At 42.5% G+C, this 25,270-nt stretch overlaps 1 protein-coding gene across 2 annotated transcripts; it reads left to right on the top strand.

The window, feature by feature from the left end:
* The first annotated feature begins 117 nt into the window (after positions 1-117).
* On the top strand, positions 118-25,236 carry LOC6738452 (sodium-dependent nutrient amino acid transporter 1). Of its 2 annotated transcripts, XM_016169345.3 has the most exons (6): positions 118-312; positions 11,850-12,497; positions 19,806-20,037; positions 22,860-23,005; positions 23,061-23,197; positions 23,263-25,236. In XM_016169345.3, the coding sequence occupies exons 2-6, from the start codon at positions 11,859-11,861 to the stop codon at positions 25,037-25,039; spliced, it is 2,931 nt and encodes a 976-aa protein (XP_016032286.1). In that variant the 5' UTR covers positions 118-312; positions 11,850-11,858; the 3' UTR covers positions 25,040-25,236. The 2 variants fall into 2 exon arrangements, with proteins under 2 accessions (XP_016032286.1, XP_016032285.1); XM_016169344.3 differs by lacking the exons at positions 118-312; positions 11,850-12,497 and adding an exon at positions 17,884-18,127.
* Positions 25,237-25,270: the final 34 nt, after the last annotated feature.

Here is a 25,270-nt window from a genome sequence, read left to right as displayed (position 1 = left end):
CATATTCAAACAGCCTTCTAAGGTCAAAGAGAGCTCTTCAAGATCAAAAGAGATTGCTGAGACCTAAAGAGACATGCAGAGAGCTCGAAGAGTGAGCTTTCCGGGGTGGCTTTTCGGTCGCCAGCCGTTGGAGTTCGGACTGGAGCTCCCAGTCAAGTCGCGCGCCTCTTTCGCATCGGTTGTCGCCTGTCCGCGTGGTTTGCCCAACTGCATTATAAGCATTTTATTTCGTGTATTTTAAATTGTTCTAGCCGTACGTGTTTCCGTGTGTGTGCTCATGTGCCGTGTTGATAACTCCGTGAAATGCAAATGGTAATTGCAAATGGCAAATGGCAAACGGAAAATGGAAGAAGCCGCAACGCATGCGACTGAATGTGGTGCATATTTTATGAAGCTCCGTCAGGGAGAACAAAAAGTTAGACTACCGCCGAACCGAACCGATCCGAACTGATCCTCCCTCCTGTCTGGGCTGTCCCATAAACATGGCAACCATAGCGACCCGTCCGACCAGTTTCGTGCTGTTGTGCGGTTGTCGCTCCTGACTCGGTTCTCCCTACCTTCCCGTGACCCCCATCCCCATCCCCATCTCCATTCCCATTCCTTAGCTTACCTTAGCCTGTCTTGCCCTCCGCCTTGCATTTCTCATGCACACACGTTGCCCGCTTTTTGTGCTTTTCGTGCGCTCCCGTGCTCATGTTCTTCCACTTTTTCGGCAGCCTGTAGTACAGTGGATACCGGTTAACGGAAGACATTTACATTTTTATGCCTGTGTTCCCTCGTGGAAACTAATCGGATGCGGAACGCATAAAAAAGACAATTCTATTTAGGACCCTAATGAGATGCAGGAATACTGAGTCTTCAGATCGTCTTTGGGAATTCAATAATATAGTTTTCTAAGATAATCACCATAAACTTTACATAATTCTTTAATAACAAGCGTATATATATCTAGTTTCGGATCACTCGCCATAGCTCTTTGCGTTTTCCAAGCCAATTTCCACTGTCTTTCTTTCCTCGCAATTCCTCTTCAACACAACTGACTTTTGTTTTAGCCTTAACTGGCGGTCATCAGTTGCTCTTGCCGTATATTTTAACAAAGTTTCGCTGAAACCTGGCCCACCTTGATAAGCACCTGGAAATTCAGTTGGTCGCGATCGCTCGACGATCGTCTGGCAAGTTCAATGCTATGATATTGGCGCTGCATTTTCGACTTCCGCTATAATTAGCTAGCTCAAATCTTTGGCCCTTCGATTTCGGTGCCCACTGTACTTGTTCTCAAAGAAACGGATAAAGTGCGATAAGAGCGCAACTGTGTGAAGTGATTAAGTGGCAGAGTTATCTATGTCATCAGTAAATGTTGTAATCACCGAGGTGATCTTGAGTCATGAAGATATCAGGGATGAGTGGCCTCCATGGGTTAGCAGCATGAACTTGTTAATCTTTTAGAAATGCGTAGGTTTGGAAATTCTTTCATTCATTTCTTAGTTTTAGAAAGCTCGTATCTGGTTACCTCAATGCCAACTTTGAAATACAATTTTGCAAATATGCATATTACTGAGTGCCAGCTGTATACACTCAAAGTTTATGTATGAATGAATATAGTGTCAGATGTCATCATCAGCATGCGGCGATATCAAAGTTCTCATTTGATATATGTTATATATGTTATATATATGCTAACCTTATTTAATTTCACTGATTGCCCCCATTGAAATGTTTATTTGCTTATTTTAATTGTCGTTCCACTTTATTGTTTGCAGGCAGAGTAAATATTTTTCGCACTTGATAAGCGTAGAAAACCAATGTTCCACAAGCCATTTACTCGTTCTACACAATAATATTATATAAAAGGGAAATATTTATGTGTTTACAGAACTGAAGATTTCAATTTCAGCTGAACAGTTGGAACTGCCTCAAAACTAATACTACTATTCAAAAGCGGTTAGAACCGAAAACGCGTTTATTTGCGTAGATTTTAGCACTTGATAACTGCGATGATAATATCTAGTATAGTATAGTATCTCAGAGTCACTCTTGTTTTCGTTCTAAATAAAGTGTTTACCTGTTTGCGTGGCACACTAAGCATTTTTCCAGAGGAAATGGCATATGGCCGTGTAATATCCGCTGCAGAATGCATCGCTCGCTAAATATTTGCACTTGCCCATTATCTTTTGTTTCAATATTATACTCAGCTGCAGTGTCGGCAATAGAGGAAGGTGCTCCTACCGCCCCCCCAACCACAGCTCGCCCACTCCCCCGCTATCCGGACTTTCCGCCAATTTCCCGAAGGGGAAGCCATCAACTTTGTGCTTCGTGACTGAGTCATCAGGTTTTTTACTCCATCTCCCTCCGGTTTTGGCCCGAACCAGAACCCAAGTTTACTTGAGGTTAGCTGCCAGCGGCAGTTTTTACTTACCTTTCGTTCTTTCTTCATTTTCGCTTCTTGTTTTTTTTTCCCCCCTCCCCTGGCAACTGCAATATGGCCGGCCAGCTGTGGGCCGCACATTTTCATTTTAGCCCGCCCAACTGACCGTTATTTCGCGATCGGAGTGGGGGCTAGACTCTAGACTCTAGTGGCTAGAATCCAGACCTAGACTAATTAATTCGACATTTTCCAGCGCTGCTGTCATCAGCAGAACTGACCACCGGCGTACTTGGCACCTAATCTCCGCCATACGTGCTCAGCTATTTTCTTAATATTTTCGGAGTGTTTGGCAATCGGAAAAGCTTAAACAATAAGCGCCGTAAGTGTGCTATGTGCATTTGAAACACCTAGTATATACAGGTGCTAGTATAGTTATGTGCATGTTTTATAATGCATGTGGAAAAAAGAGTGTGCGCCGCACATTGTTCCGAACAATGGAGCGTTATACGATAAAAAGCGTAAAAAAAAGGCCGAAACGGGGGTTGCATGTCACCCGGCTCAGATCGCTCGTCTCAGCCCTGAGAAAATGAAGTCACTCTCAAATAAATAAAAACACAGGCGAGAAGAGTTACGGCAAGTGCTAACTGAATCTGAATATATCTACTCACATAATACCTGCCTCTCGCCCCGGTCGGTGAATCTTTATTTATGGCTGTCGTGTTCTCAAATCCATGAGCCATGTGAACTGTGTGAACCCATCTCAGGCGTTGTAACCAAATTAAAACGGGCAAAATGCCCTTAAAAGTTAACAAGTTGATATACTTCGCCCTTCCGATCTCAAGAAAAAGTAAATTCTATTGTTTATAAGCTTATAAATAAATAATATTATAATAAATGTCTTGTCTTGCTAACAAGAAGAAAATTAGGGAAAGAGGTAAAAAAGAAGTCAAGATACATCTAACTTTTAAGTTACATTCCAAGTTGGACGTACATGAAATCTGACCATCGTTAAGTGAAATTAGGAAGTCTATTACAACTGTTTCAAACTGTCTAGTTAATGTCTTCATTTGAAATATAATATCTGAGTTCTTGGGCAAACATCTATTGTTCTTTGCCCCGTTCAGTTCTTAGAGGTTTGCAAAAGCCAAGAGACAACTGCGATATCGCGCCGAGTTGGCTCTTAGAAGCGATGAAAGAATAAACGTCCGAGCACGTCATATTCGATTGGGAGTAGAGTTGCAGATCCGCAGCTCGATTGCCGCCACGCAGCGAAAGGTGGAAAGTATCTGCAGAGACTCACATTCGTGGAAAGACCCAGGCCCAGGCCCTCTTTGGACCTAGAGCACATAACTCCGTGGCTGGGGGCACTGGTGGACCATTTATGGTGTCAGTAAGGTACACTGCAGCCGGTAATGGCCATGGTAATGATGCCTCTGGGCCGACTCGCCACCAGAACGCCGCAAAGTGGTGCAATTTGCTCGACTGTTCGGCTCTTAGAGTTCTTTTCCTACAGTCTGCTGCTAGAAAGTGGCCAAAAGGCGGCTGGGAAATAGCAAAACAAAAAGCGTAATGTGGGGCCAAGTAAAGCTTGCTGCGGAAAATGGCTCTGCACTCATTTTGGTAACTGACAGGTTACTTGGCAAGCCGACTTCTTGGCTATCGTCCCCCTTTTTCTTCGAGTGTCGTGTCTGCTCGTCTGGTTTGGTTTGTTTTCACCATGCAAACGTGATCGTGGAAGTGGACGAACTCGTGTCTTACATTACACATAGACCAGTTTCCTCGTTTTGATGATGTGCCTGGTTCTAATGCGGCTCCGAAGATTATCCCACTCTCTTTCCTCCTCCCATCCCCAAAAGATTCAAACTCAACTGCCTTGAGGTCTTTAAAAAGAAAAGAGTTTTTACCTGGGAAGCTCAGGTGTGACGAAAGTGTCTACATAAATCAGCAAAGGAAGAAGAAATTATCAAATTAGGGAATTATCTAAGGCAAATAGTGTGATAGCTTCTGTATAAGAAACTATTGCCATAATTTATATTTTATTAAAAACTTGTATAATCTATAGGTGGGATTATCGTATTTGTGTTTAAAGTTCCCATTAGTAAAAACCAAAATTTAAATCTGCGGATTATGCGAATAGAGCCGGAGTTTCTTAGAAAATAAGCTTAGTGAATAAATAAATCAGAATTCGGCTTAAATAACAACAATATTGTTTGGTTTTTTTTGAAGATTCGATGATGGTTTCCTTAACTCATTAAATTTTGGCTAGAACAAAAAATCAAAACAACATAAAGCACTCGCACGTTTTTCGTATCAAAAGGTGTTTAAGCCCACCTTTGTTTTTTACCCCGTGAGGAACTTTGATGAGGCGCAAATGTTCTGGGGCCATGAAATATTTGCTGGATGCATGCTAAATTAATATTAAAGGTAATTGTTGTTGATTTGTCTGATTTATAATTAGAAATGAGCCGGAAACCGGTAACTCTGCCTTCGCCGCCTCCTCTCAAAGTGGCAACATCTCCAATTGTAATTAGTTATTGGCAAAGAATCGCTGGGCTCGCCATTGAATCATCGTTAAGAAAAACTCAAACTAGGAACTCATTAGCATTATGCCACCAGTAGCGTCGCGTTACCTGGGAATTTTTTACGATCGCTTTTATGCTGCACTGGCACAGTGCGAACAATCGAAAAGTCAAAGTAAACAGAATTGAATTGCACGCAGCGAATGAAGTTGTAATACCTGTGTTTGTGACCTTGGCAAATGGGAATTCGTCGTTCTACCTTACCTTGCCCTTACCCTTGAATTCCCACTTCCTTGCGACCTCGTCCTTTTCCGCCGGCAGGGACTCGGGCCAAGATACATCTACTCCTACCTGAGGGCCTGAGAATGGGATTCGCCGCATTGTACACACACTCGAGTGATTAATTTCCTGTTTATGAGCATTTCGTCTCGCCTCGTTCTTTGTTTGTGCGGCTTCTTTGCCCAGGGTTCGAAGGTTTCCCTCCCTCAATGAAACCCAGTTTCGAGATTCGGATATTTGTTCCTATGTGCTGGGTGCACTGTGAAAAATAATGTAGCCCTTGCTAGCTTGGAACAATTAACAGAAACTGATCACAAACAAACCAACTAGAATATATTGATATTTAAGCTTAAATAGGCAATTTTACATGACATCAACATTAAATCTCTATATTAGATAAATTCCGAAGTACGTAAGTTCGTACTGAATTCCTTAATCGATTAAAATGACATATCGCTCTGATTGGTTCTAAAGGCGGTATACATTTCGCCTAATATCGATTATTGCTAACAGATCTGAAAACGAATATGATTTTTTCGCGTGCAGGATATGGTTAAATAGAGAGTCCCTCTCTCCAGAGTTATCTTGAATAGGTTTGCGTGTTTCGCTGATATTACAGCGATTACCAGACGCCCGATCGGATGGGCAGCTAGGAGCTGTGTATCTGGCAGATACATTTGGCCGTTACACGTGTTGTACCGCTCAGCTCCGTCGCTACCTGTCAGCTACATTATCCATGCCTGTGGCAATGGCTCTGGCTCTGCTCAGCCCGGCTCATCGCAGTTCCGCTCTCAGTCGATTCGCTCGGTTCAGCCAGTCAGCCAGTGAGGCAGTCCGTCAGTACCACCGAACCTGTCGTCGTCGTCGCTTATAGTAGTTTTTCTGTTACCGCAAAACGCTTTGTATTTGCACTTCGAATTTTCAATGTTTTTCGTTTTTTTGTCTGCTTTTTATTTTCGCGTGTGTGAGAACGTAATTTCCATGAATTTTTGCGCTATTGAATCGGAATTGATGACGGCTCCCGTGGCTCAATGATTCCCATTTCGCCGTGTGGCAATTGCCCTTTATGGAGCATTCAAATGAGCTTTTTGGAGCAGAGTTACGTCTCTGATTACCAGCTCCAGTTGCGCTTGTTGCTCGAAAAAAAGCAGAAGCCGACTTGAATACAAATTAAAAAATTATCTACTTCCTAACAAGTGATGAATGAATGACGGCTCAACCTTAGGCTGGCCATAAGAAGTGGAACGAAGTTCATTGAAATTCTGTGAAAAACGAAATATTTATAAATATTTGCATGTCAAGAACTGTATTTAAAGTGGATGTGATTGCTTACCGGAACTTTATTTGGTTTATTTCAAGGAATTCCACGGTAATCTTTGTTTTAAGTCAATAATTTAATAATGTTATATAATCAATTTGGTTTAAACAGTTTAATCTAGTGTGGCAAACTTCCTAGTATAGTTGAAATTTGTAGCAATGTGTTAAATCTTATCCTCACGTGAATGGGATTTGCTGTAGATAGAATTAGGAAAAACCTAAGATAAGTACCGGGAACCCATTAAACTCAACTTAAAACTTAGTAAAGAGACTTTGGCACCTGACTTGGCGCAGTAAAAGTTCTTTGAAAACGGGTTATCAGCTCAAGAACTCGATCCCAAACACCTGGCTTCATTTAAACACTGACATTATTCCGGTAGCATCCCAGCATTTTCATTGCCATTTGACTATTTCTGTTTGCTCGAATCGATTGCGAAAGCGAATCTAATGTCAATGAGGGGGGCAGGTGGAGCCCATTCATTTGCTAATGATTCTGATAATTGCCATTGTGCGAAACCAAAAGCGAAACTTCGGTTGTGCAACTGGAGGGGGGCAAAATTGTTGGGAGGGGGGCTTCAACTACGTTTAGTAGAGTTTTGTTTTGAGTACCGATTATGATTGCCAGCGACTCGATGCTGATGCAATTAACGAGCGGCAAGGGCAGCACGACAAGCTATTTATGCAAATCATGGGCCAACACGGTCCTGAATCAGCCATTGAATCGAGTTTGCGGTTGCCTGATAGTCAGAGCTCGAGCCTCCTGGTGTATCTTTTCAATTATGCTCTTGACCCAGTGGCAAACAAGTGTCGATGTGGGCAACTTCTTGGCTAATCTCCACGCGCAAAACAGGTCCAATAAAACCTGGTGGAAAAAAGTAAAAAGTGTCCACTGCCTTGATCTCTGGATAAGTGTAATTACCACGAGCTAAATGCAATTTGCAGAGCCATAATGGCCGAACGAGTTTTCGGATCACATCTCCATTATTTTGCCCCACTAACACGAAAAACGAACTCGGATTGCCATCGCAGATGTGACAATTTGTTGAGAAAACAGCGCTAAAAATTCGCTTTGATTCGGAATCGGGGAATCGGAATCAGTCAACCGATCGATGGGCGTGGCCCGGCGAGATTTTGCACTGGTCCGTGGTCCGTGTCCCCAGAGCGGACAGCATTAATTAGACTCGATTGGAATTGGACAATCAATAGGGGGCAATCAATGCGATACAGACACGCGCGGATGCCGAGATACTCGTACTGGTACTCGTGCTCGTGCAGATACTTTTACTTGTGTCGCCTGAGTTTCAATTCAATTTGCACATAATTTTACATAATCTTCCCCTTCCGAGAAACTGTGTCAACTCAGTTGGCAGTTGCTAGCTGCTAGTTGGTAGTTAGCCAAGTATCTTGGCTTTGTTGTTTTTACTTTCGTTGGCGGCTGTGATCTGTGAGGCGTCAGAAGCAGAAGAAAGAGGAGAAATAGGCAGACCCATCTAAGTAGTTTTTACTTTCCTTTTACGCCACACCGAGCGCGGACTTTCAATTACTCGAATGCAGATTGAGATGCAGATACGCCCATTAAAGATACAGATACAGCCCAAACCGTGCAGCATGTCAATTGTGATTTTACCCTGGATTCACTAAATGAATTGTTGCCACGAGATTAGCTGTGACTTGATTTGATTTGATTTGGTCTACCCGCTGAATGATCTCCAAATTAGCCACACGGTTGGACACTAATTAGCGCTGCCGGTTTGTAAATGGAAATTACTATTTTTTTTGTGACATTTCTGCCCTGTAATGTGCGTTCGATTCGCTGGCAGTTTGGACTTTCGCCCTGTCAAAGGTCAACCACGTGTGCTCGTTACAATTGCGTTCGAATTTAATCATAGTGCGCCGTTTAATTGATGGTAATCCGGCGGGAATGTTATTTAAGTTAAAGGTTAAAGCACTAAAAACAACAGGAATAAATATTTTGATTTTATTTGAAATCTCCGAAAAAGAAACCATAGCCCTATTTACTATCTAATCCTATATTTGCATCTATTTCATAAAAATAATGTAATTTTCGTCAAAGAATATGTACATTGTCTGATTCTATCTGTAAATACGCATTAAAAGCCCATTAGGAACCACTTTGACCTTCAGTAACTGATTGATCTGCCCGTTCTTTGTTTTGTAAGCTTCCCATATGGGAAGCCTTCATATATAATGCCAGATTCATCCATCCATTTGCTTTTCCATTAAAAATAATGACTGCCAAGCAGTTGATTCTCGGGGCTTCCTTGGAAGTGAACCCTTGATAATTTCAGCTAAAAAACTTTATTACCAAAAGGTGGAATGATCAGAGGTTCTGTGCGGTTTGTTTTGGCTCTCCGGGCCATAAGTACAGGCTAAATGGCAAGTTAATGTGCGCGTTTTCTTTGGTCAGTGGCAGTTGTCTTGTGTTGTGGTTACGCCCGGCTGAATTCCTTGGTGGCGACGAAGTTGGTGGCTGGTGGCACCACCGGCATTTCTATATATAGGATAGTACTCACTGTACATATTTATATGTATGCTGCCCTCGTCAGAACCTTTATCAAGTGTCATACTTTTCCGAGCCCCAACTCTCGCACTTGTCGCCGTTCGGACTGAGTGCGCAAAGAAAAGCAGGCACGGATATAGATACATATGTATATTTATGTGTGGCACATCTACGGGCATTGTGAGGTGCTTTCCTTGGCAACACTTGTACTCGCCCTCGTACCTGTTAATAACTTGTAACTTGATGCATCGCCGGATCGGCGGATCCCTTGACTCCGTCCCGCTGGACTGGGTTTCCGAGTCTTCGCCCAACGGTCGAGCGATCCCGCTTTTGGTTCCGCCCCGACTCCTCCCAAAATTGTATCTTTGTCTGCCATCTCAATGCGTCAGTGTGAGTGGGCTTAACACTCGGCCACCGAAAGTATCTTTATCTGAAGGCATTCACATCTCTCCGCGTTTTGTATCTGCAACATGCAAATGCAAATCTCAGCTACGGCGCCACTGTTGTTTGCCAAATGTTCAATAACAAACAGACGGAGACGCCGCCGTCATCCACTTTGGCCGTCATTCCACTTTCATTTGGCCGAGGAAGACGTAAACACTTCGATACCCGGTACTCATTAAATGCCTGTTTGTGGATAAACACCGGCTGGCTGAAGTAATTTGATCAGGAAAAAAGGGACTATAGGGGGAAATACTGAAAATACATTTTTAAGGGTCCAAAATGGACTTGGCAGTTCGTTAAAAACAAATCGAAAGATGTTTATTATATAACGTTTACAGCATGGTTGCGATATTAAGATTGCATGCATATTTTTTAAAATGTTAAAATTTTTTTATATTTATTTAAAAATGTATCTTAATTTAATGGTCTCGTATGTTATCTGTTTTCTAAAATGGTTTCATATTTTCCCAAAATATATAAATATCTTAATAATTAGTTTATCCAACTATTTTGATATATCATACGATATATCCTCAGTCGATCACCTCAAATTTCAACTGTTTTTATTTTTATGACTTGACGGCCTGGAACAGCAGTAAATGAGCGAAAATTTGTATAAATACTCGGCTAAGATTAAGATACGACCTCTTTTGGATTGTTTTGCTGGTCACCGAACTCGATCGCATGTTAAAAGTTGATTTTGTTTTCTTCTCTCCATGTTTTTTTTTTTCACTAAACCTTTTTTTTGCCCATTTATGCAAGCATGCATAATTATTTGTAAATATGCATTTCGAGTGATTGTGATAAGAGGCTGTTGTGCTGCTGTTGCCAAGATAAATGTGTGCCATTGGGCCGATAAGAGGAGAGCCATCATTAATACAGTGACACAATCGCAATAATCGAAATGTTGTGTTCGCGTTGAGTCATCATGCCATTTGAATCGTATCCAGCGGTGCAAATATACACATAAACACCAATCGTCGAACATATTTGAGCACTTGGCTTAATTAATGATTATTAGCCGCATATATATTTGCTCAGTTTGTCTTGCCAAGGCTCGAAGACGGTAGCTGGCATAATTAATTCTTCTTTATCTTTGTTTTAAAAATACATTGCCAGATTTATTGGCCAGCAAATACGGATATCAGTTTATTGACTTTAAGCGGTAGATTCAAGCTTAGGATAGGATATTCATGCTCTTGTTTAGAAAATAATACAAATTAAGTTTAAGTGTGCATCTGTAAATTATAAATGGCTGGTGAAGTTGCTAACTTGGCAGAGAATGGGTTAAACAATGTCAATGGATCGCCAGAAATATTTTTAGCACGAGAAACTCATTTTCAGGTCAATAAAATAATAAGTTGGGAAACCGAGAGCGAACAAACTGATATCGCGGCGTGTCTTTCGATTCGTTTATTTTGTTTTCATACATTTTGTTATTTAGCCATCGTGCTCATATTGGAACAGTTGTTTTTACGACTTTGTTTCAATGCTCATTGTTGTCAACTTTCGGCCGAGATGTTTTCACTGTCGGTGTCTGATAAAAATAACCAATCAAGTGAAATTTTGGCAGCAAGAAAGTCACCTGTCTAGGGCAGAAATGAAATGATTTGCTCTGATTTGTGCTGGATTTCATTACAAAAGGCGATCGAAGAATCTGCGAAAACAATGTCATAATCCATGGCAAAATATGGTCATCACTATGAAGTAGAATGGCTGCAGGGCTTTCACTTTCGCATGGCTGCGAAATGTGGCGACATTTCACTTTCCGTTCAACGGACACACATTGTTCTCTTTGGCTGCTCAATTCGCATGTAAATCCGCTGTCCAAACAGGCCCGAAAACAAAACCCCATCCCATCTCCCATATGAATCATTTCGTTAGAAACCCAAAGCGGATATAATCGTATTTTTAATATGATTTTCGGGCTGCGTGTGAATTCCGCTGGCGCAGTCGGCCTTTGAAGTCATTCTGATATTTCCACGAATTTTACCCACTGAAACAAAGAAAATGTTGACAGTTTTACCTGATTTTGTTTATCAAAAATAAAAGGTTCTCATTGAATGCAAATGACACTTTATTGATCAGTAATAATTCTTTTAAATTTTTAATTTTTGAGAAGACTTAATTAAAAATATATATTTAAATATGTATATGTAAAATATATTTTTATACTTCTGACAAATTGATGATTAGCAGTCGATTTTATCCCTTTCAGAATTAATGTTCTTTTGCCCAAAACATTTTTCCTTGATTCGTAATTCGTTTGAAATTTGATACCTTGAGATTATGTGCCACTCCTCGAAGTGCTTTCGATCCCCAATTTGTTTACCCCTATTCATGGAGTATCGATTTCCTTAAATTGATAAATTCAGCTGACTTCTTCTTTTATTTTATCTGGCAGATCTGATCGATGAGCAGCAGCTATAAGCCCCGCAGCAGCGACGAGGCCCTCGCCGAGCAGTTTAGTTTAGCTCGTGCCGGAAGTGGCACCAAGCCCCCGGCCACGCCCACCTACCGCCAGATACCCGGCGCCATGGCAACTCTGCCGCGCCACGATAACAACCACAATCACAATGACAACTCCAGCCGATTGCGCAGCGATTCCACAGCGACGTCGAGAACCTGCGTCTATATAGGTGGAGCGCCCACGGGTGGCGGAACCGGAAATGAACAGATATCCGTGACCCTGGATCGCCGACAGCCGCAGCGAATGTCCTGGCTGAATATGCGACGCGCCAAGGCCAACGAGACGGACCTGCCCACCGTCACGCCCTCACCACAAACCACTCGCAGCTGCATCTCCACGGTGTCCAGTGTGGTAGACAGTGGTGGCGGTCGCACCACCGCCACTTCTGGTCGCATCAGCTCCAGCGGCATCGTCACCCTGAGCGGCAGCAACAACACACTAAGTGAGATCCAGGGCGGCTACCATGACATGGACCACGATGCGGTGTCCAAGAACTTCTCCGTATCGGCCTCCGCCCACAACATCACCACGGCCAGCAATGCCAAGCTCCTTCCCGCCGTCGAGGATGAGTCCAACAAACAGGTGAGTGGATCAGACAGGTGGGGAAAAGTAGCGTGCTTAAATGGGAAAATGGGAAGTTATTGAATTTAACGATTGAGTAAGTAACATTTATGTAAATAAAAGCCATAACTTTAATTAAGCCTAATTAAAGTTTATATTATTAGTCTTTTTTATAGTGAATGCTTTTTGCAAAACTTTAAAATTTAAATGATTTTATTTAAATTCCATGTCTTTAATTTCGTTGCCAAGCCTTAGAATGTATGTGTATTAATTAGCGTTTTTGAGATAAATTTAGCATTCCGATTGATGGAACTTTCAAAAAGTAGTTCATCTTCGAAGCCGGAGCTCGTGTATGCAATTTATTTTGGCTTCCAGTCAAGTGGTGGTCCTACCTGTTTTGGCAATTTAGAAGTTATCAAGATCTCCCCAAGTTGAACCTCTTTTGTTCAATGTTACGGACTAGCCAGAAGCGATTGGAATCATCTTCCTCCTCAGATCTTTTGAGAATAAATAAGAATGAATCTGAATAAGAATTATGTCGGGGTAATTCTCAGCTAACTGCTGCTTATCATCAGGTGAGGCGAGTCTTTTGAATGAAGCTCCGGTGATTCCGTTTATCGATTACTCACGAGTCGCTGTAAATTTTATTTCTCTGCTTAATAATGCTGAAAATATTCGAAATGAATTTGTGTACGTGTCTCAAGCCCCAAGATAATATTTATATTGTTGTTTGCTGAGCGTCGATCGATTGATTTGTCTATACAAATAAATACCTCCGCCATAAAATAAAGAGATCTTATTAACAACAAGTTAAGAGGATCTAAACTACAATTTAATGATTTTTGCGTAAATTTCTACTTGTATTATAGTTTTGTGTGCGTCTGTAGACTTTTTCTACCCACTGTTATATCTTCTAGCGTTAAAACGCGTTACTTTTCGCGCGATTTGTTTGCTCTCCTCTTTGTTTGCTAGTCTACGATTTGAGGTGTTTGAATAGTTTTCAAGATGAAGATTACCGAAGATTACACAAACTCGGTTGCAGCAGAGGGCGTGGCGATGGCAACCTTCAAACACCTGAAGCTCTTTTGTCGATCGAACCAGGCGGAGAATGCAGGTCTTCCACACAGTCCATCCTTGTGTCTTGGTCTAATAGTCATTGTTTATAGGGTTGTCCGGCGCGGCGGCATCATAAACACGATCATAAAACTAGTTTCGGCATCTGTGAGCTCGTATTTGTCTCCTATTTGGGTTAGTAAGGCAGCGGGCACCGGACTGGATCGGATCGGAGTGGACCGGATAGGGCCCAGCTGGTCGCTTGGCCATTGTCTTTCGCATCCACACACCTCTCCCATTGTTTCCCGCAATTTTCACCCATTCAAGCCAGGTTTGCCTGCCGATTGCAAGTGGAAGTGCAAGTGTCAAGTGCAGTATGAATTGCGTCGAACAGATGCTAATTGGCCTTAATTAGCTGCACACACACACACAAACACATCGACCCAAGTGCGTGCAGCTAATTTAATAACACAAATTAATCAACAGTTTTGAAAGCATTAACTTATGTGGGATTAGTCATTGAGTTAGACATTTACAATGTTTATCTCATTGAATTAAAACAGATTAGCAGCAATTAAGTAATTTTAGGAAGCATTTTAAGTTGGGTTATATTAAGTCCCCCCCCCTATTGTGTAAAATATTTACTTAATTTCTGATTTTTTTATGCATATGGTCACTTACTGAAAATGTTTTACATATTTAAGACAGCATACTCAAACAGAATATTTTACATTGATTTCACATTGCCGTTTCTACGCAACACATTTTTACATTTGACACACTTCAAATAAATCATGTTCAGCCGTAAGGTATGCTATGATTTTGTATTAAAAGCCAATGGAAACTTAAGTTTGGTAAATGAGTTTGTTGCCTAAGTCTTTTGTTTGATTGTGATGTTGTGAGAAGAACATGTTTCTAAATGCAAATGTTGCCAAATTAATTTTACAATAACAAATGGTTTTAAAGGTACATTATAAATGTTTATTAAATTGCAAATCATGATTATAGTAAAATTTCAATACTTTTTTCTTCAATTTCGATTAGTTTCAATTTACATTACGATTAAGTAACAAAATAGTTTATTTATTGGTTTCCTGCCTATCAATGTGATTTAAAACAATTACAAGGAACTAATTTATGTGTTTCCTTATTGGTTAGGCGTAATAATTAAATTAAAGAAAACATTACTCACTTAAAAGCTTACTATTGGAATAATTAAATAATTTTCTTCCGAAATACTGCATTCAAATGAACAAGTTATTGACCAATTTCATGGTCTCGCAGTTTAAACTGTATCTGCAACTGGGCTCGGCTAATTCCATGTCTGCCGGCAGTTCGCATATTTCTTTGCTTATTTTTACTTTTAACTTGGGACTTTTTGAATGTGCAATTTGCTTACCACAATCGATGGCCCCTCGTCTCTGGCCACTTCCCTTCCATTGCTTTTGCGGCTCATGCGAGTGGCCAAAACCCAAGACCCAAAAGCGAAAACCTCTGCCCATATGCATGTTTCTCGGGCTGTTCAGTTACTTCATCTCTTATGTTATTTCGTTTCCAATTCGCTGATTAACAAGTTCAACAAAACACAGTGGCAGCCAGTACAATCTTGCAGATACTTTCGGTGCAAATTCGGCGGTGGCAAGACTCACGTTTCGGCCATAAAGAGAAATGAAAATAAGAAATGACGTCAGTGGCAAACTGGTTCGATGCAACACACTAATTGCGTGGGGCTATTAGAATTGCATCGATAAATCGGGAAAAGTGTATCCAGTGAAAGTGGACATCGGTGGATAATCAGACAGAACTCCCTTGGGCTATACGATATACAATCCCAGTCCACGGTACACTGCTCTACCGGGTTTGGGTGTAACCGAGACCATTTGACGAGTTAACGATATCACACACAGCTGCATGGCTTCATGACTTCTCCTTTCACTGGCCACTGATTAGAGACCCTCAGTCGCAATCCAAGTGGTAAAACAATAGCCCAGATGCGAGTACCATAACTATAACTCCCCGAGTACACTTGTCCATGCTCCAGTGCCCAGATCCGTTCAGTCAAAGAGATTGTCGAGGCATCGCTTATTCAACATCAAATACAGCTCACAATAGCCTTCTTTCGGACACCTTTTGTGACCAGCCCCATTGTGGGGACATTTTCACACTCCAGTTTCAGGTGACACCACACTGAAGGTAATTATTGTGCAGCCTACAAGACCTTTCCATTCTGATACAATCGCGGAATCAATTCTCGATAGAAGAAACCCGGAGAAACCTTGGCGGGTATTTATGGGTTAAGTTTCTCAATTAATTGGCTCCAGCCCACGCTTTTACTTCTGGCTTTTAGCTTTTGGCTTTTCATATTTCATATATTTATAATACCTCTTTAGAGCTCATTCGGTATGCCAGGCACAAGCCAACCGTCAAAAAGCCAAAAAAAAGCGCAATTATTTATGCTAAAAGTGTTTAAGTTCTTGATGTGATCATCGTTGAGAAAGTCAACGCCTATCGATTCGATTTTATTAGCATTTTAACGGACTTCCGCTTGATATGGCAGAACTTTGATGCCAAATATAAATTCTAGCTAGTAATAATATTTGTATTTCCCATTAGCGCCCATTCAATCCACCTATTTCGCTCGGCGCTACAGCGATAATTTTTCTCATTCCCCCCTTTTTATTTTTTGATCACACAGTGAGTGCTGTTAATTACGCGACCAGTGCCAGTTTCGCTCGCATGCTTACATAATAATTAGAAATTGCCACGCTCTTTTCTCTTCTGCGCCAAAGAACGTGTTAAAATAAAATTTAATATTAGTATGAGAAGCGGCTCAAAGAGCCAAGACTAATAGACGGTTTCTGCTCTTTGCGGTGGCCATTTCCTGCTGTGCAGAAGACAGGTTAATTATGCAGATGGATTTCGAGACATGGGAACGCGGCCTAAGGGCATCATTAAGCAATAGCAATAGCAATAGAATTTCATTCAGCCAGCATCTTTGTGTTCCCTGATCTTTTTTTCAATTAACCCACGTGGGCGAGCTTAGAATGGAGAAGAGCTTTAATAAGCCTGTGACTATTAGGTTCTCTCAGCAAAGTTAGGTGCACTTGGAAAAAATATTTGCATATATAGCTTTAAAATGAGGAATCGTTTAAAGGTGACATGTATCAGTAGAGGTCTGCTAGTTTGGAATCAGATATAAATATAATAATTTCCTTATAAAGTTTTGAAGTGCTATATATCTGATTTCTTGTGGACTAAAAACTATATTTGGCTACAAGCTTTTTTTTCTAGTGCTGAAAGAAGCATGCATAAATTTCCAAAGAAACCCAGTGAGCCGTGCGCAGATGCGCGAAGGCGTGCGCTGACTTTGCGCAGCCACTGTGCATAGAAAGCCACGCTTTGGTGCCGTCGCTGCTTGGAGCCGCTGCTGCTGGTGGTGCTGCTTTATTTCGCTGCCGCCGGCACTACGTCAGTCGTCAGTTCTGCATTAATGAGAGAGCAGTTAGGTACGCTCCGCTCGCACGCTCGGTGTGGTCCAAAAACAACATACGAGCTACAGAGTTTCATCCAGATGAAAACCCAGCCGGAGGAAAATCGGGCAGAGAGAGATCCCAAATAAAAGTTTGCCTATTGGGGGGAAAACTTGTTTGGCCATCTCTCGGCCGCCTCTTTCTCCTCGGGCACTCCAATTCGATTTCCCCCCCAATCAAAATCGTCGTCTGCGCAGTCGCAACTCGACGCTGCAGCGGTGATGAGTGGTGCACACGCTCAGCCAAAAGGCTTCGAAAAGCGAAAAAACATATAGTAAAAGGAAAAATAAAAGCTACTACGCGAATTGAAAAAAGGAAACGCAGTGCAATCGGGGAAAATGCAAAAGTGTGAAGTGAATAATCGCTAATGGCCAAAGCGTTCTGTGCAATGAAATGTAACTAAATTCCAGGCAATCCGCGACCACAAGCCACTTGCATATTGTTTATAGAAAAGGAGCTCGCGCACTGTAGTTCCATGACAAGTGTCATTGATATGCGTTGGCGATTTGTGTAAAATGCGAAAAAATAAAGAATACAAATACCTTATGTGATATAAAAACAAAACGCGACGGCGAGACATTCAATAAGCGGTTCAGGGCCAGGCTCTGAAGGTGTTGCCAATTTATTTTAAAAGTCTGCGCTTTTTGCTGGCTCGCTGTCGTCACGTGATAACTTGTTCCACTTGCATAAAAATATTGTTATTTTCTTGACACAAATGCCCCGGGCCGAGGCTTTAATTAGCATGATGTTTAAAAAATAAATACGAAATGCTTAAAATACACACGAGTGCCTGCGCTAATTGTAATTTATTTATTTTCGAGTGCAGTGCAATTAAAATTCCAGCTCGAAGGGAAACACAGCTCACAGAACCTCGCAATAAAATCCAAAGCATAACAATACAAAACCTGATTTGTATGCACCAACAAACAAATGCAAGAAAATGACAAGTTCTTCGACACCTACAAGCAATACAAAGTCTGTCCCAAGATGGAGATACCAACGACAAAGTATTTAGCCGACTATCTGTACGTTGTGCACGAGGACGTACCCTTCCGATACTATCGCAAAGTGAGTGCCAGGGCGGGGGATTGCGGGGGCCATCATCATGCATGATATGGCATACGATATATGATATGAAACGATACGATGATGATATGCTATGCCCATGGAGCGCTCGTCATCGGCACGCTCATAAACTCTAAACGCCGCTTGGCTGGTCGATTTTTTTGTTTACATTTTCACCGTGCGGTTTTCGCTTTATTAACCGCCTTTACCTGGGCGTCACGTTGTTACCGCTCTGCCCCTTCGGATGCTGAGTTTGCCCTGTTGGCAGTTCGTTTGCCTAACTAAACGAATTTCACTTAGATGCGCTGGGCGGCATACCCTGTGGCATTAATCTAGGGTCTGGAAGTTGGATGAGACTTAAGAAGCCTCTCAATTATACAACAAACAAGAAATCTGTTTATGAGCATTTACAAGCATTGTTTACTTCGGCTTGGAACATAAATCTACTGTCTTACAGCTTTGTAGTATTCAAAACAATACACGTTAACAAATTGTCATATGTTATCTTATTAATTAGTCATTCAGCTATAATGATTAAATTAAATTAAAACCTTTTTAAAAATGCGAATGCTTATTATGTTGCTTACTTAAGTTCTATATGAATTCAAATGTGTTATATCCAATTTAATGATTTATGAAAAATATTCCAAAACTAGAAATGCTGCCTCCTAAACATAAAAAATATATTTTAAATTAATTAAATTGATTAGCTGCAAGATAGAAGGTATTCTTTAGTTGCTACGCTGTATTTTCCGCCTCTTTTGCTTGGAAAGTGAGGACCGTTGTTAGTTCGCTGATGTTTTTGCGCGCGCACATCTAATGGGCTTATGCTGTACATTTCGCAGATGACTTATTAGAGCCATGAGCGAATTTTGGCCGAAGCTTAATAAGATCCCCCGTGACACCCTGCTGCGGCGGCCACTTTCTTTTGCCGCTCACTGTGCGAACACAAAGAACTAAGCCAGTTTCGATGGATGTGGCTGGGTGGGGGGAATTCGAGGAATATGAGTCGTAAGACAAATAAACAGAAAGCAAAATTGTGTAATTAATGAAAATAAAGCGAAGCACGGCGAAATTACACAAGTCGAAAGCGGAAGTACCGGAAATGACGGCGACGCTCTGTAGGAGTATCTTTTTGTTTTTGCCTAATGTCGGCGGATGCGGCAACTGTGACTGTGACTGCCGCTACTTGTCCGGGTTACCGGCAAAAGAAAATCCAAATGGGTTTGCATATGACAGACATTTGTAGATTTGGGCTTTCTCATCAGCTGCGCAAATTTTTCGGACATGGTTCATTGCTAACTTTTACTTTCTTCGAAGGGAGTTCAGGGTTAAATGCATTCACGCCAATTAATGAAGTCTTTGAACCTTTGAATAGCTTTTTACAATAAGTTGTGCTAGCTCATAATTCACATTTTAGTTTTTTAGTATTACGTGTTCAGTTGTGCTCAATTTAATTTAAAACTGAAATTTAGCTAGCCATTATATGGTAAGCGTATTTTGTATAGGGAAACAGAGCATGTCGCAATACATAACATCAGATTTATATTCAAATATAACTTAGTGGGTGATGTTCCATTTTAGGTGGGCTTAGTTAATGGGTCCACTTTACCTCGGGTTAATGCCTATTCCATGTCGTCTAAACTAATTTCCACACTCGTCCCATTTCTTTTCATTGCAGACGAAATGCTCGGTGTTCCGCGGGCTCGTGCTCTGTCTGTGCCTGAACCTGAGCTATGCGAACGTGGTCCGCTTCCCACGCGAGTTGGACCGCTACGGGTCGGCGTACCTGGTTCCGTATGTGGCGTTGCTGTTTCTAGTCGGCCTGCCCATGGTTCTGCTGGAGATCTCGGTGGGCCAGTTTCTGGGCCAGGGGGCGGCGCACACCTGGCGCGCCTCGCCCATTTTCAAAGGTGAGTTTCGATGGAGTAGCGGGGGTAGCATACTTTTCGGCCGGCAACAGGTGCTCAGAAACGGAAGCATCCCCCATTGTGGGGGCTGCAAAATGGGACCAAAGCCAAAGCTGCAGCTGCAGCTTTTTGCATCCCCAATTGCAGGACGAAGCTTGATGGGGAAAGCTCTGGCGTTGCACTGCGGGCTCGCGCCTATAATTCCCAACTTGGAATTCCGCCAGGCAGAGCTTAAATATCCTCGTTGCAAGGACCTCCAGCGGGCGGTCGTGCATTCCGCAGCAACGACGGTTGGGCACATCCCGTCTCATCCCCACTCTCTCAAATTGTGTCCGTTGGTAGCCGAAGTTACGATTGCAAAACTTTCGTCATCTCTCTCTCACTCTCTGAAGCAAAAACCAAGGCCGGAGCAGGCGCATATGGTGCCAATCCCCATCCCCCCGGAAAAGGGGCTGGTGCAGGTGCAATTGCAAGGGCACAGGAGCACAGGAGCAGCTAAATAAACAAGAAAGCAAAATCAACAACCGCAAAAGTCTAAGACATGTATCACGAATTGAAAATGATAATGACAAAATGAGAAAAAACAAATATCAGACCAAAGTTATATCAATGCAAACAAAAAAATCTAAAAAATACACATAAAATACACTAAAAAAAGAGAAGACTTACTTAAATGTGACCTAGTAGATAAAATCATCACCGTGTTATCAGGACGACCGCAAAAAATCTCTGAAAATCGTACAAAAAAATATTAAAACCTCAAAATGCATTGGTGTGTGTGTCCCGTTCGTGTAATCGCTGGCGCGCCACGCCCCCCGCTCCTCCCACTGTCGCGCGCTCGCCACGCCCCCCTCCAGTTGCCGCCCCATTAGCAGCGGGCAGATGGACAACGTGTGGGTGGCACACAAGAACATCTAGTAGTACAACGCCCAACAGCAGATCTGATCCGCCGCCTGCCACGCCCATCGTGCGGCAGAGGAAGCGGTGCGGAAACGAACCGAAAGCGGAAACGGAAACGGGCGAGCAAAATGGTGGTGCAGGTATCGCGGGCAAGGCGGCGGCGCGTCCACAAAAAATAACCATAGAGACGTTTAAGGCAAATTCTAAATGAACAAAAGTATAAACCAAAAACAATTGTAACGAGAAACAAACGAATTCAAAAATGAGCAATATGAGCAACAACTAATAATGGCAAAAAGCAAAAACGACAACTGCAAATTACGACACAACACCTTCGAAAAGACCTCAGTAATAATAAAAACAACAACAAAACACGTGAATGCTTGGTGGCTGCAAAGGAATGCCTTCGTCGTATCGCCCTTTTTTACATTTGGCCAAGCTATTATTGCTATAAGTATAGTTTCAGAGAACAGGTGTATTGTAATAAATAAAAAAGTGTATGCAATATTAGAATGACAAGCAGAGCAACAGTGCGTATGAGCAATAAACTGCAGTTTTAATATTTTTGTATCAAACATCATTGTAAACAGCAGAGCAACAGTGCGTATGAGCAATAAACTTCGGTTTTATTATTTTTGTAGTAAATATCACTATTAACAGCATATTAAGATCTCGATAAATGGCTACTCGTTTTAAAATATTTTATGCCTGGCCTGGCATTTCCATCAAACAATGATTCATAGCCAAAGTAACACATATTTTAAACAGCAGCCGTTTTATTTAGTATTTTATTCATTGAGCGTTAAAATGAAAAGCAAATGTTAAAGACTCTTTTGAAATATAGTGTTGGTACAAAGAACTCATATTAAAGTTTGCTTTGGTGCCCAACGAAAGAGTTATCATCAAAGCCAATTCTTGATGAACACTTAAGCATTTATATGGCTTATAAAACTCTTAAATTGCCAAAGGCAACACTTAACATTTTTCAAGCCACTGACTTTGGTTTAAAGTACCCATTTCATTGTGAAATCAGCGGGCTCATTGAGTGGATCGTTTTATGAGTGAGTTGTTCGCAGCCCATAATTACGATAAATGAGGCAAAATATTCATGGCACGTGCCGATTGCGTATATGAATGGACGATGGAAAAGAATCCATAGGTCAGATGAGATGCGAGCTCTTGTTGCTTCACCTTTTGCTTGATCGATAGTGCAATATAAGCATAAAAAACGGTGCTAACGGAATTGGCAAACGTAATCTAATGTGGCCTATTTGCATAGATAGGAAGTGTATAATAAACAAGAAAAAACAGTTGCGGTCTGTACAACAGACAATGCTAATTAAAATATTTCAATCGTTTTCATTGGGCTATCGAACCAAGCCCTAAAACCTTTGAAACTCAAATCATTTTTATATATTTTTCGGACACTTTTCAATGTCGACTTTGGGTAGTCCCCCAATCAATTTACAATACGTATATTAATTAACAGCTTTGGGTGTGTTTTTAAGGTCAAATTGATCTGGTTTGGCGAATGGGTTTTAATTTACTGCAGAATACGTTATAAATGTAAATGTAAAGATATTAAAAAATCTCGTTCTCATTTATAACTAGTTTTCACTTGAGCTCTTTTCAAACGAACGCCTTTGCTTTTATGAATTTCGCCTTTTAAATGACAAAAGTAATTTCATTAACTGGGTTCCTCATCTTCCGCTCTTTTGTAGTTTGTTTAGAAGGTTGCTTTATGGGGTCGTATATTAGACGTAGTTTACATCCGATTCTGAGAAGGAACTTTGGGCTAGATAAATTATGCGATCCCTTTGTAAATATATTTTAAATGCTTTCCTTAGTTATTACTTTAGCGAAATAGATAAAATCACCTAAAGGCGTAGAGCCCATTCTCAAAACTATATGTATTTATATTTCAGGAGCCTGCATGATCAGTCGCTTTGCCTCCTGGCTTTCGGCCATTTGGGTGTCCTTGCAGGCCGTGCTGGCACTGGCCTACATCGGAATGTTCGCCTCCAATGACCTGCCATTCCGGGAGTGTGCTGGTCCCGTGAAACTGCGATTGGTAAGTAAGAGCTACTCTGCCAGGGAAATGTCATTTAAAATGCGATATTCTACAGAGTGGATACCTCCTGACGGGAACCAGTGGACAAGAGTGTTTGCAGCTGACCTTTCTAACTCCATTCTGGCGAAATCCTCTGTACTTTGGCCTTCTGGCAGCGGGACTTATAGGCCTCTGGATAGTTGTAATGTTGTGGTAAGATAGAATGACTAAAAAACATTTATAGTAACACATTTATAAGCCCATTTCCTATCCATCAGCACACACAATGCCAAAATCCTGCGGCGCAGTATATTCGTCTTCGGACTAGTTGGTCTAGTCCTGCTTTGCACACTCACTGGTTGGGAGGTGCGAAACTCCTTCAGTCGTCACTACTTTCCGGAGCTTTGGGGCTTTGACTCTGGTTTGCTGGCCGAAAGCAACATCTGGTTCAATGCCCTGATGCAAGTCCTCTTCTCAGTAAACTGTGGCTTTGGAGCTTTGCCCATGGTCACGGGCAAGTTCTTGTACAAAGGCGACGCTGTGAGAACCTCGGTGGTTTATCTCTGCTTCAACCTGCTCATCAACGCCATTGCCGTGACCCTGTTCATGGTCCAGTTTGATTTGTCGTCAAATGGCTTTCAGAATATGGAGGAACTGAAGCCCCTAACCGCCATCTACGACCGGGTATTGAATGGATCCCGGGAGGGCGATAGTCACCTACTACAGCATCTGGTCCCATCCCTAATCTACGCGCTGATAATCCTCTCGGCCATGGTCTCCATCACAGTGGCGGTGTACACCTCCACACGTCTTGTGCCACGACGCCCCAACTATGTGATCTGCCTGATTGGTTTGGTGGTGGCCGTTATTTCCTTCGCGGCGCCCAAGTTCCTCATCGCCCGCGTGCTGGACTCGCGATTGGTGGGCACCATGGTGGTCACTGCTTTGGTGTTCGAGCTGATTGCCATAACTTGGATCTACGGAGCTAAGAACATCTACACCGACCTCGAGTTCTCCATAGGTCGTCCCATTTTTCGGGTTTGGATGTGGCTGTGGGTCATTTGTCCGGCCATACTGACCGGTATTTTGGTGTGGTGGTGTGCGGACGATGATCAGTACGACTTGCTGGCGGAGTATCTCCCACGCTGGGCGCCAATTCTTTTTGTGCTGGCCGTCATCGTGATCATCGCCTGTGTGCAGATCTTCCGGCAGGTGGAGTACAACTTCTTTGGCATGATCTGCGAGGCTTCAAAGCCTGCTAAGGAGTGGGGTCCGGCGGATCCTTTGGCCAGACACTCCTGGAAGCAGTGGCGCTCCGTATGCCAGGACACAGGACGCAGGGACTTTACCCTGAGACGAAGAGGCACACGGGACTATACGCACTCTATCAAGAAGGGTCAGTACTCGAGTGCGACGAAGTATGGAGTACAGAATGGAGGTCAAACCCAGACGCCCATGCATCAGCAGCACTGGAAGTCATCCACGCCGGGAAATAGTTCCCCCAACTACAGCGGATCCATGTTCGGGGACTCAGCCATTGAAGAGGATATTAGTGTGGATAAATTTCCAGGAATCACGCAGCAGCAATACGTTCCCTTCCAGGCTAGTGATACAAAGCAGTCGAGGTATTCACAGAGAATGCGGCAGACCGCTCAGCCGCAGACCCAAACGCAGATGCGACCGCCCAGGGAATCCGTGGAGAAACATCGTGAGGTGGTCTACATTCGCCGCCTCTCCGATGGTGGAACTGGCACAGGCCATGCCACGCGGATAGAGATATCGCCCTCAAACGAATCCATTATCTACGGCAATGGCAAGAGCAACAATAACTACACCTCGGCCATGTCCCGCAATCCCCTGGGCCGCTCCACGGGATGTCTGGCCGCTCCGGCCCAGCCGCCGCCGCCCAGCGTGCATGTCAAGCGGTCGGCCAGCTCGGTGGTCAATGTCAACTCCCACAAGTTGCCACCTCCAGCGACGTCCGGTGGAGCGGCGGATCACATTTGCTGGCGGAAGTTCAACGTCAATCCGGAAGAGTATTCCACGGAGCTGTGAAATCAGGGGAGGACCAGGAGTAGGAAACGAAGCATTCACATTCAAAAAGACTTGTTGCATCCAAAACAAACGTATCTGTATCTGTAATCCGTATTGCATCTACGGCACACCTAACTATAAGCTACGAATAACGAACCATGTTCATATGGAAAGTGTATCTTCTAGTTGCGAGCTGTAAATAGAAAGAGAGAGAGAGAAAGAGGAGAGCGTCCCTAGATATAGTTCTACGAT

This window comes from Drosophila simulans, chromosome 3L (assembly GCF_016746395.2).
Source record: "Drosophila simulans strain w501 chromosome 3L, Prin_Dsim_3.1, whole genome shotgun sequence".
In the NCBI taxonomy this organism is placed as follows: domain Eukaryota; kingdom Metazoa; phylum Arthropoda; class Insecta; order Diptera; family Drosophilidae; genus Drosophila; species Drosophila simulans.
Note: the sequence above shows the minus strand (reverse complement) of the source record. Positions and strands in the feature narration are given on the sequence as shown.

Bases quoted from the DNA above. Each gene is read 5' to 3' on its own strand.
- LOC6738452 (XM_016169345.3), top strand. From the start codon at position 11,859: ATGAGCAGCAGCTATAAGCCCCGCAGCAGCGACGAGGCCCTCGCCGAG. The intron at 20,038-22,859 runs GTGAGTTTCGAT...TTTATATTTCAG, and splicing joins CGCCTCGCCCATTTTCAAAG to GAGCCTGCATGATCAGTCGC. The intron at 23,006-23,060 runs GTAAGTAAGAGC...GATATTCTACAG, and splicing joins GTCCCGTGAAACTGCGATTG to AGTGGATACCTCCTGACGGG.